Source organism: Trichomycterus rosablanca, chromosome 7 (assembly GCF_030014385.1).
Source record: "Trichomycterus rosablanca isolate fTriRos1 chromosome 7, fTriRos1.hap1, whole genome shotgun sequence".
NCBI classification, from domain to species: Eukaryota; Metazoa; Chordata; class Actinopteri; order Siluriformes; family Trichomycteridae; genus Trichomycterus; species Trichomycterus rosablanca.
In genome coordinates, this window is record NC_085994.1 from 2,408,720 (window position 1) to 2,420,888 (window position 12,169).

The window sequence follows — 12,169 nt, forward strand, 5'->3', positions numbered from 1 at the left end:
CCATTCCAAACATAAAGGCAAGATTCAAACGCCACGCTCATATTTCTCGATAAATTCCTTCTTTTTTTCAATAGTAACAGATTTTTTGGTATTGAATTTTATATATATATATACTGTATATAGAGAGAGAGAGAGAGAGAGAGAGACGTTTGTGACGTCACGTGTTTCGTTTGCGTGCGAATTTTGATTCGTAATCTGAAATTTTTTCGTACGTTAAGTTGAAAAAAATCTCTCGTAACCCAAAATGTTCGTATGGTAAACGGTTTTTGGGGTGGAAAAAATACAGTACCCCAAAAAGGTAGGGTGGCACAGTGGTGGAGGTAATGTAGGTGCTGGACAAGACCTGGGTTTAAAGATCACCTCTTTTAAAACATGTAGACTCTGGATCACTTGCTTTTAATCACCCCTTAGGTATTAGCGGGCAGGTCAGTGTGTGGATTGTCACTCTTGTCCAAGGGTTTCTGGGTTCGACTGCACTAAAATGCACCCACAAAGAATAGAGCATGAAAGCTGGGCGCATGCTCAAGCAAGTAACACAAATAACAATGCAAGGCCAGTGTGAGTGTGTGTACTTAATTAAGGGGTCATGATCAAGGGCCCAGCAGTAGGGCGTTAACCAGCAGACCAACTTTTATAATAGTGGTCCTGTACCTTAACGGCTTAGCTGATGGTCATGGTGCTCCTGGTGGTGACTGTGGAGCTGTGAGGTCCGAGCTGTGGGTATGTTGACTGAAGTTAGAACACTGACTGGTTATGATACTGAATATCAGTATTGCAGCTGATTCGGTTCTAATACCGCATTACTGCATCAAATATCCATAAAGTGCATCGCCATCACGTCTCTGATGTTCAGCACGACCTGCAGGCACTCAGGTCTCACTATCAGAGAAGTATCGGTTATTAAGGAGCTTAGACATTAAAATTGGATCAGAACTGAATCAGAACAGGATTGGGACACCCCCAGTGACCTACAGTGGACTGGTAGGAGCTCAGAAGCGGTAGCTGGAGGGTGCGCTGAAGCGGGAGGATCGGATCTCGTTGACAGGATAGAAGAAGTCCTGCATGCGTCTGGCTTTTCGCTCTTCCATCAGCAGCCTGCGGGTGCGCTCTCGAGCGGCCTGCTGCTCCACCCGCTTCTCCAGGCACTTCTTTCTCAGCCACCTACGCACAGTCACAGTCGGAGAACATGTCAAACTCAGTAACGACAGTAACAACGACAGTCTTGAAATCAGGTTTTATAATCGCATTATCCTGATCTGAGTCACAGTGGGTCCTATACCACCTGGGAGTAAGGTGGTAATTCAGCCTGAACAGGGTTCCACCACAAACACACCAATCCACTCAATGACATTTAGAGGCACTCACTGCACATGTGGAGAACAGAGAGAACATGCAAACTCCACACAGAAAGGACCCGGACCACTCCATCTGGGAATCAAACCCAGGACCTTCCTGCTGTGAGGCGACAGTACTACCCATGAGCCACTGATTAAATAAATACATTTATTTTGCTCTCTCACAGTCTGAAGGCCGTTTCACACTCCTCAGGTCTGTGCAGGTAAACGCTGCTCTCCAGCTCGAGCCTCCTCAGCTCCTCCAGCTGACGCTCCTTCATCTGCTGCTCCTGCTTCTTCTGCAGCCATAGTTTATACGCCTCCGCTGGGTCACAGCACTCCCTCTGTATATACACATAACAACAGGGGTACATACCGGGGGTGGAAATAACAAAAACAACACATCAAAGGTCTTAAGAGTGTAGGGAGCACAAAACCTGGACCCCTGAGCAATGGGAAAATTAATATTGATTGTTACTGTATACAATTCAAGCAGTTGAGGGCCGTGCTCAGGGGTCCAAAAGTAGCAACTACGCCAGTATGTCAACCACTGAGCTACCACTGCCTATGATAAATAATCAGTAATTTACTGCTGCGCCATTCGAGTGCCAACACTGCAGACGTTCCATGGTCCGATACCTTGCCACTCATCCTCTCCATTTCCTGCGCCCTCTGTACCCTCCGTCCCTCCTGCAGCTGCTGCCGTTTCTTCATGAACCAGGTCCGGAAGGCCTGCTCGTTCTCCTGCCGCTTCTGCTCCTCCTCCTCACGCCTGCGCTCCTCCTCCTGTATGGACAAAAAGTATCGGGATGCCCCTTCTAATTATTGAATTTACACACAGTCTACCATAGTAGTTGAATGTAAACCTTGAACATCCAGCAACGGTGCGAGGGGGAACGAACCGTTCGTGTTTTTAGCTGCTTTAGACTTCGATATCTTGGACATTTTGACTAACCGATTACTAACTGAATTGCCGTAGGATTGCTAGGACGCCACACAGTGCAAATTAACCAGTAAACGTGAGGCACTTGAACACTACATGAATAAAAAATGTTAAATCACTAAACACAAACATTAAAGTTTGAATTTCACATTAAATTGTGCACTACACAGGAAAAGGCTCATTTCATGGTCCACGGGGAGCTGTTCAAGGTCATGAATTAGGTTGGGCTTTATTCATTTATGCCAGCTCTTATTTTTAAGCGTTAGTACCAGAGATGGTGACTCGAGTCCGCACACACAGCAACTTCAGACTCGACTCGGACTCGTTTCAAATTACTCGGACTCGACTCATGAGTCGCAAAAAAATGACTTGTAGACAGCAAAAGTCAGCAACATTAGTTCCGTGTGACAATATATATATTTATATATATATATATACATATATATGTTCCGACATCATTCTGATCGTGTCATTTTCTGCTCTCTAATAATAATAACGCTCCGGCCGTCTTAACCCGCAACGCACGCAATGTGTAAATGTTCCAGCCAGCTTCCGGCGTAGTGATGAAGCGTCGCCCCCTACTTCCTTCTTTGGATTGGAATCTCACTTAAAATGGTGGAATACCCTATGTACGTAGTGCACTTCACAGTAACAGATAATGTGAATGGAACGCTCCTACAGAATCTGTGCTAATGGTTGAAAGACGCTTTCTGAACCAATCAGAGCTTCTGATTGTAATTGTTAGTAAGAAATGCTGTTATTTGCATTTATTCAGTTTGCGTCACACAGATGACGTGGTAATGAAACGCTCGATCGGCTTTCTAACGACTTCCTGTTTTTTAATTATAAGCACATTAACAAAATAACGGATTCTATTCCTAATGGGACGCACGCTTATAAATGTAATAGCATCTGGAAGAACAGAAGCTAAGGTAAGCAGCGGTTATGATTGTTTTTGCTGTGTTTGGGATTTTGGCCGCTGTGCCGTGATTTATTGAGCGCTTTTGTTCTGTAATGAAAACAAAACGTATCAGTTGAAGCTTTTAACTGGAACCTTCTTGTTACAGAAATTACATTCATTTACACAATGAGGAGGAAAGTAAAGACACGAAGTAAAACGGCTAAATACACTCGCTAATCTGTTGTTGTTTTTATCTGAACTTACAGATTATTTCATTATTTCTACGCTACATTTCCAATATATGTTTTGTGTAGATGACTTGACTCGGGCTCTAGCCTAAAGACTCGTGACTTGACTCGGACTCGTATTTTGTGGCTTGTGAACATCTCTGGTTAGTACCCACCTCTCTGGTGATTCTCTCTTTTTTCTGCTGTTGTTTGCTGAGCAGCTCTTTCTGCTCCGGTGAGAGGAAGTAAGTGGCATGAGATGAAACCCCATTGGCCGACTGAACCCGACGCTTGCTGCCCTGTCCCAGTCCCCTTCTCTGAGCGTGGCTGGCCGAATTGGGACGCGTCCTGGGCCGCGCCGGAGGCCTGGGCACGAAGCAAGACTCGGTTCCTGATGATGAAGCCGAGCTGGAGGTCAGTTTCGGTGACGGAGAAGGACTTTTACCGGGTTCTCGCTGACCCTCAATGTGAGTTGCAGGTATAGGCGGGAGCAGCCCTTGACTCTCCACTTCTTTTAAGCTGACCAGGTCAAACTTCCCATCCTTCTCTACCAGGACACGCCCTTCCTTTGTTCCATCAGTCTGTCCTTCCTGCTGCGCGGAGATCTTCAGCTTCTCCAGATGGTCCGACACAACGGTTGGATTGTCCGTCTCGGACTCGCTGGGGATTGGCGGATACTCATTGGCCGGGACCACCAGATCCACCAGGTTGTCTTTGAAGTGCAGCCTGCGATGGCGCGTCACGTCCGGAGCCTCCTGGTCCTGGAGCTGCCTGTTGGCCTGCTCGATTTTCTGCAGGATCAATTTCTTTTCTGCATCCGTCTCCTCGTTTTCATCATCGACCACGCCCTCGATAGGGTCCAAGGGCGTCGGCCACCTCTCGTCCTCCGCATCCCCGGCTGTGCTTGTCGTGCTGTGTTCAGCGTTGGCTTTCTTATTTCCCTCGTCATTATTCAACTCTCGGTCGATCTGTGCTTCAAAATCTTCTTCATCCTGTTAGACACAAAAAAAGCACACACACAATACCATAATGATAGAACACACAAAGGACAAACCTGGTAATGTAAAACAGACAAATAAAGATGTTACTTTTCCCCAAGTTAGGTATTTTCAGGCAGAAGTGTTTCCACTAGGGGGCGCTGTTTGTACTTCAGTACTTTATGGTGGTTTGTCCTTCTTTTCGAAATCGGAACAGCAGCATTAGATACATGTGATTTTATTATTAATCTTACTTGAAGGTGTGGATGAAGAAAAGAGACAAATGTACAGAAGTCGCTCTAACCGAGCTGTGTTATAGAATATTAAGATGAAAACAGTGAGAAGCACCTGATGAGTACTGCAATCATTCCATTATTATTGTGTGTGTGTGTGTGTGCTTGTATTTATGTGTGGGAGACATTTTTACGTGAGTGTATGGGTGTATTTGTGTGTGTGTGTGTTGGAAAAAGACACAGATACATAGAGCAGTTGTGTTTAATAATGGATTGTATTGGGACAGAGTGTAAGTGTGTGTGAGAGAGTGAGTGTTCTTGTATTTGTGTGTGAGGGGCATTTGTATGTGTATGTCTTTGTATGTATTTGTGTGTGTGTGTGTGTGTGTGTGTAGGGGTGTATGTGTGTATTTGTGTGTTTGTATTTATTTTGTGTATGTGTGTATTTGTATTTATGTATGTGTGTGTGTTTGTATTTGTGTGTATGTGTGTATTTGTATTTATTCAGTGTGTATATGTGTGTTTGTATTTGTTTGTGTGTGTAGGGGTGTATATGCGTAGGTGTGTGTTTGTATTTATTCAGTGTGTATGTGAGTATATGTATTTATTTGTGTGTGTGTGTGTGTGTTTTAATTTATTTTGTGTATGTATGTGTATGTATTTATTTGTGTGTGTGTGATTGTGTATGTGTGTGTTTGTATTTATTCAGTGTGTATGTGTTTGTATTTATGTTTGTGTGTGTGTTTGTATTTATTTTGTGTATTTGTATTTATGTATGTGTGTGTTTGTATTTATTCATGTGTGTGTGATTGTGTAGGTGTAGGTGTATGTGTGTACGTGTGTGTGTTTGTATTTATTTTGTGTATGTGTGTATTTGTATGTATGTATGTGTGTGTGTGTGTGTGTAGGGGTGTATGTGTGTATTTGTATATTTGTATGTATGTTTGTGTGTGTGTGTGTGTGTATTTATATTTATTTATGTGTGTGTGTGTGTGTGTGTGTGTGTGTGTGTGTTGGAAACAGACACACAGATACATAGAGCAGGTGTGTTTAATAATGGATTGTAATAAGACAGTGTGTGTGTGTGTCTCAGTGAAAGTGTGTGTGAGTGCTTGTGACGGTAGGATGGATTTCACGTTTGACAGACAGACACGCATGAACACACACACACACACACACACACACACACACACACACACACACACATAGATGCTCATGCGGGGTTGGTCTGGTGGAGATCCAGTAGCCTGCACACAGCCCAGACCTTAACCCTATTAAACACGTTTGGTCTGACCTGAAGCATTCCTGAATTCTCGGTCACGTATCCCCTCACCTGCTCTTCACTCTTGCTCTCCTCACTGATGAGCCAGTCCAGATCTTTCTCGAAGTCGTCCTCGTATTCTACCTGTTGGGTTCTGCTCGCGACCTCAGTCATTTCTGTCACCGGAACCATAAAGAATCGACGTGAACACAAAGCACTGATCAGATATCAAACACCAAACACTAACATCCATCTCTTTATCTGTTTGTTTTTCACAGAGCTTCCAGCATGACTGTTGTTCCAGTAGACTGTACCGTTTACTTCTGTCATACATCACCGAAAGATTCTGATTTTTACACTCACAGCTTAAGTCGAAGGTTTATTTACACGTGTGTGACTATTATTGATTTCTCTGTCTGTAACTGACTGAATGTTTCTTGGTCCAAAATTTATTTTTGCATTTATTGTGGGTCAGAAATAAACATACAGCAATTTAGACGATTACTTTACATTTACTTTAGTGGTGTAGACTGGATGTGTGCGTTTTTACAAGTGCTTTAGCCATTGAATAAAGGTGAAGCCTGGTTACTAACTAATCAGTTCTTCTCAAAAAAGCAGAAAAACATCCCCACATAATAAGTCTTTCTTGAGCCAGACAGACTGCTGATCCATGACACCAAACAGTTCCAGGTTTTATTTCTAAATTCCAAAGAACTGTGTCCAAGACCTCTGCAGGTCTGTCCAAATTTCCAAATTTCTTCTGGCATGTTCCAGTCGACCGTTCCTGTGCTTCTTGGTCAAGAGTGATGTGTGTCATGGAGTCTGGCCATAAGGTTCTTGATTGTTAGGTGATCTTCTTATAGTTGCCACTGTCACATTGGTCCCAGCCTTCAGTAGAACATCCTGTTAACTCCCTTTAGTAAATTCTGGGATGTCTCTCACAGCCTGGCAGGTTTGCTGCTGCTCCATAAGTTTGAAACTTCCAGAGAAAACACCTAGTGATGTCTCTGGGAATGTTTAAGGTCTTGTTATGTTCTTTTGCTATGAAATGATCTCCGCTTTCAGCTTTTGTGAGCAGCTCCTTAGTTTTCACTACGATTCCAACGTACCTAAAACTCTTGAATCACTGAGTGGTGATTTTAAAACACATCACAGCATAATGTTGAATAATTGTGACATGGAAGCATTAACAACATATCCTGCTACTTTAAAATACTACATCATTTATTATATTTCTTCATTTTCAGCATCATATAACCAATAAAGACTAAATTTCAAGTAAAATCCAGCTCTGGAGAAAAGTTTAGACCTATTAATCTTTGTTTTCTTTCTTTCCGACCACAACTATACATGTCCTGTACTAGTGTCTGTAAACTGTAGGTGTGTATAGAGCTTATCTGGATGCAGGTTATCTATTTCAAGCACACACACACACACACACACACACACACACACTTATCATCCTAAAGATAACTTACCTGTGAGACAAATTCTTACTTTCCTGCTGTATATTAGTACCACACCAATTTCTAATGTAGAATCTTCATCAGCTAATAATCAACTTTCTGTGTGTGTGTGTGTGTGTGTGTGTGTGTGTGTGTGTGTGTGTGTGTGTGTACAGTAGCAGTGTAATCCTCTCCAAGCTGCCTGTCGTCATAGAGACGAACAACACGATCATGAATCGACTCTTTGAATCTTCGAATCGGTACCGTGAATCGGTTCTTTATCCGTTCTTCGATAGTCACATAAAACTAGTGCTAGTGTTCAACTCTGACTGATAACAAAAGTACAAATTAATGTATTTTATGAGATATTGGAGCACAATTATGTGCTGACAACCTTAAGAAATATGAAACACCTCATAAAATATATAACATAAATAAAATAGGACATCTTTTACTGAAGTATTACTGGGCAAGCCGTAGCCTAGTGGTTAGGGTACTAGACTAGTAATCAAAAGGTCGCTGGTCCAAGCCTCACCACTGCCAGGTCGCTGCTGTTGGGCACCTGAGCAAGGCCCTCAATTGCTCAGATTGTATACTGTACCGTAACTGTACCGTAAATCGCTTTGGATAAAGGCGTCTGCTAAATGCTGAAAATGTAAATGCAAGTATTCATTTAGAATTGAACCCGTCGGGGGTTATACTGAGGAATTCCAGTGATCTTATGAGATCATTCACTGCCAGACTATATGAGATTATTTAAAAATATCTTGCATTATTTATTTTATAAAACACACTGTGTTATCATGTGAGCTCAGTGTCAGATTATACATTTTTACCAGATATATCTTATACCTTTATTGTTTGTTTATTAGGATTTTAACGTCATGTTTTACACTTTGGTTACATTCATGACAGGAACGGTAGTCACTCATCACACAAGATTCATCAGGTCACTAGGTTATATCAAACACAGTCATGGATAATTTAGTGTCTCCAATTCACCTCACTTGCACATCTTTGGACTGTGGGAGGAAACCGGAGCTCCCGGAGGAAACCCACACAGACACGGGGAGAACATGCCAACGCCACACAGAAATGACCCGGACTGCCCCACCTGGGAATTGAACCCAGGACCTTCTTGCTGTGAGGCGACAGTGCCGCCCTCTTATACATTTATACCAGATTATTGATTTAGATCTGTGAATACATCACATCATTCATCACTCGCAAAAACAAGTACAAGTGCTTGGCATAATTATAGCAATGTTACGCCTAAATAAAACATGATTTGATAAAGGAAAGTTTGGAGTCTTTTGTAGCTGGAGACATGAGGTAAAGGTATTAGAATCATGGCTAGCTAATATGCCATTGTAGGAGGGGCCTGGATAACCTTTGTTCACAGGTGGAAAGAGTACTAAAATATTGTACTCTAGTAAAAGTACTATTACTTTAATGTATTTTACTTAAGTACGAGTAAAATTACTAGTCTAAAAATCTACTCAAGTAAAAAGTAACTCATTTAAAATGTACTCAGAGTAACTCTCCTGTGTAATGCAAACAGGACAAGTGGATATATCTCACAATAGTTGTTTTTAATTAAAATATAATAGAAAAAACATGTTGATACAACATTTAAAACATTTAGGGATGTGTAATGTGTCATTTTAGTACAGACCATCCCATAATACTTTCCCAAACTGTAAAACCACTGAAGTTGGCATTAATTGTGAATTCTGTAGACCAGCCTTCTTTTCATCACCAACAAATAATAAAACAACAATCATACTGCAAATCTCATAACTCAAAACAAGGCAAGGTTACAAGTGTTGTGACTTTCACCAAATGACCCAAAGAAAACCTTCAGGATGTACAGTACAGGCCAAAAGTTTGGACACACCTTCTCATTCAATGCGTTTTCTGTATTTTCATGACTATTTACATTGTAGATTCTCACTGAAGGCATCAAAACTATGAATGAACACATGTGGAGTTATGTACTTAACAAAAAAAGTTGAAATAACCGAAAACATGTTTTATATTCTAGTTTCTTCAAAATAGCCACCCTTTGCTCTGATTACTGCTTTGCACACTCTTGGCATTCTCTCAATGAGCTTCAAGAGGTAGTCACCTGAAATGGTTTTCAGGTGTGCCTTATCAGGGTTAATTAGTGGAATTTCTTGCTTTATCAATGGGGTTGGGACCATCAGTTGTGTTGTGCAGAAGACAGGTTACTACACAGCCGACAGCCCTATTGGACAACTGTTAAAATTCATATTATGGCAAGAACCAATCAGCTAACTAAAGAAAAACGAGTGGCCATCATTACTTTAAGAAATGAAGGTCAGTCAGTCCGGAAAATTGCAAAAACTTTAAATGTGTCCCCAAGTGGAGTCACAAAAACCATCAAGCGCTACAGCGAAACTGGCACACACGAGGACCGACCCAGGAAAGGAAGACCAAGAGTCACCTCTGCTTCTCAGGACAAGTTCATCCGAGTCACCAGCCTCAGAAATCGCAAGTTAACAGCAGCTCAGATCACAGACCAGTTGAATGCCACACAGAGTTCTAGCAGCAGACCCATCTCTAGAACAACTGTTAAGAGGAGACTGCGCAAATCAGGCCTTCATGGTCAAATAGCTGCTAGGAAACCACTGCTAAGGAGAGGCAACAAGCAGAAGAGATTTGTTTGGGCCAAAAAACACAAGGAATGGACATTAGACCAGTGGAAATCTGTGCTTTGGTCTGATGAGTCCAAATTTGAGATCTTTGGTTCCAACCGCCGTGTCTTTGTGAGACGCAGAAAAGGTGAACGGATGGATTCCACATGCCTGGTTCCCACTGTGAAGCATGGAGGAGGAGCTGTGATGGTGTGGGGGTGTTTTGCTGGTGACACTGTTGGGGATTTATTCAAAATTGAAGGCACACTGAACCAGCATGGCTACCACAGCATCCTGCAGTGACATGCCATCCCATCTGGTTTGCGTTTAGTTGGACCATCATTTATTTTTCAACAGGACAATGACCCCAAACACACCTCCAGGCTGTGTAAGGGCTATTTGACCAAGAAGGAGAGTGATGGAGTGCTGCGGCAGATGACTTGGCCTCCACAGTCACCGGACCTGAACCCAATCGAGATGGTTTGGGGTGAGCTGGACCGCAGAGTGAAGGCAAAGGGGCCAACAAGTGCTAAACACCTCTGGGAACTCCTTCAAGACTGTTGGAAAACCATTTCAGGTGACTACCTCTTGAAGCTCATTGAGAGAATGCCAAGAGTGTGCAAAGCAGTAATCAGAGCAAAGGGTGGCTATTTTGAAGAAACTAGAATATAAAACATGTTTTCAGTTATTTCACCTTTTTTTGTTAAGTACATAACTCCACATTCATAGTTTTGATGCCTTCAGTGAGAATCTACAATGTAAATAGTCATGAAAATACAGAAAACGCATTGAATGAGAAGGTGTGTCCAAACTTTTGGCCTGTACTGTATAAGACAAAACTTTGCCATTCTTTGACGTCAGACTATGTTGTCAAATAACGAAACATCAAACTCCAAACATGTTAAACTTTTAAAATCACCCTTCCCTCCCATACTCTATTTCCATCGCAGAATTCACTGCAGCAGTTTCCCAGACACGATTTTTTATCATATTTTTTTAAAACTCAGTAACGGATGTTATTTAAAATGTAGCGAATTACAATTCTTAATACAAAACATACTTTTTTTTTCTTTCCCTTTTTCTCCCCCTTTAGCGCATCCAATTGTTCAATCTGCATCGTGCTTCCTCTCTGTCTATGCCGAACCCTGCCCTGACCGAGGAGATCGAAGCTAACCCATATCCCCTCCAAAACATGGGCAGCAGCCGGATGCATTTTTGCCACCCACACATTGATGAGTTTGGCGCCACCTAGCATTGCATGCGGAGAGATACACCCTAAGGGCACTCTTCATCATCTCCTGTGCAGGCACCTCTAATCAGCCGGCAGAGGTTGTAATCGCATTCTGACAGAGAGAGACCCACATTCGGTTCTTTGTCCCACCCCCCAACTGAGCAACCGGCCAATCGTTGCTCATACAGTCGCCCAGCCTCGAACCGGGGAGGCAGAGCTGGATTCGAAACGATGTACTCAGAATCCAGCTCTGGTTGCAGCGTGTCTTTTTACCACTGCGCCACCTGAGCGGCATACAAAACATACTTAAGTAAAAGTAAAATTACTGGTTGGAAAATCTACTTTAAAAAGTACAAGTACACAAAAAAACTACTCAATTACAGTAACATGAGTAAATGTAATTCATTACTTTCCACCTCTGCCTTTGTTTATTGATATGAATTCATGTAAGTACTTTATTAAAGTTTAGGGTTTATTAGAGGAAGCCTTCCACACCTTTTCATTCCAATCTAGTCATCCGAGAGTCACCATATGCCCTCTGTGAATCATCCACCACTATAGGTTGGATTTCTGCTGCAACAATGAAAACCAATGAACAATTGTGCCTGTTAGACACCAGGCTAGGTCATAATTCCTTGTTCAAAGAACACTATATAATGAAGGCTTGGTGCTTTCACTGTGTCACTCTGTCACTGTGTCATGTCACTACTGTGTTATCGCTTTGTGATGGTTGGCTTTCTTCAATGCCCTCTGTCTCGTATCGCTTGTAGCAGACTTGCCCCTGATGATGCAATCTATGTTGGGATGTTCTCAATCCAGCTTATTGTAGGTCTTTCATAATACTGCCTTCAGTCTTTCCATCCTTGGCACACCTTCATCAACACTGTCTTACTATTGGTGGATTTTAAGCTTCACAGCTGCAGTCACACTGTGAGATTTTGATCCAAAATTATGACACTA

The 12,169-nt window shown here is 42.2% G+C and overlaps 1 protein-coding gene across 2 annotated transcripts; it reads right to left on the bottom strand.

Annotated features, from left to right (window-relative positions):
* Positions 1 to 938: 938 nt before the first annotated feature.
* ccdc181 (coiled-coil domain containing 181) lies at positions 939 to 7,444 on the bottom strand. Of its 2 annotated transcripts, XM_062998240.1 has the most exons (6): positions 7,355 to 7,444; positions 5,949 to 6,052; positions 3,582 to 4,397; positions 1,974 to 2,120; positions 1,521 to 1,678; positions 939 to 1,161 (listed from the first exon to the last, which is right to left on the bottom strand). In XM_062998240.1, exons 2-6 carry the CDS (start codon positions 6,048 to 6,050, stop codon positions 990 to 992), a joined length of 1,395 nt encoding a protein of 464 aa, XP_062854310.1. In that variant the 5' UTR covers positions 6,051 to 6,052; positions 7,355 to 7,444; the 3' UTR covers positions 939 to 989. The 2 variants fall into 2 exon arrangements, with proteins under 2 accessions (XP_062854310.1, XP_062854309.1); XM_062998239.1 differs by lacking the exon at positions 939 to 1,161 and having other exon boundaries at positions 1,490 to 1,678; positions 5,910 to 6,052.
* Between the last annotated feature and the right edge of the window lie 4,725 nt (positions 7,445 to 12,169).

Coding starts and splice junctions, on each gene's coding strand:
- ccdc181 (XM_062998240.1), bottom strand. CDS start 6,050: ATGACTGAGGTCGCGAGCAGAACCCAACAGGTAGAATACGAGGACGAC. Junction 2,121..3,581: donor AAGAGAGAATCACCAGAGAG/GTGGGTACTAAC, acceptor TTGTCCATACAG/GAGGAGGAGCGCAGGCGTGA. Junction 1,679..1,973: donor TGGAGAGGATGAGTGGCAAG/GTATCGGACCAT, acceptor GTGTATATACAG/AGGGAGTGCTGTGACCCAGC.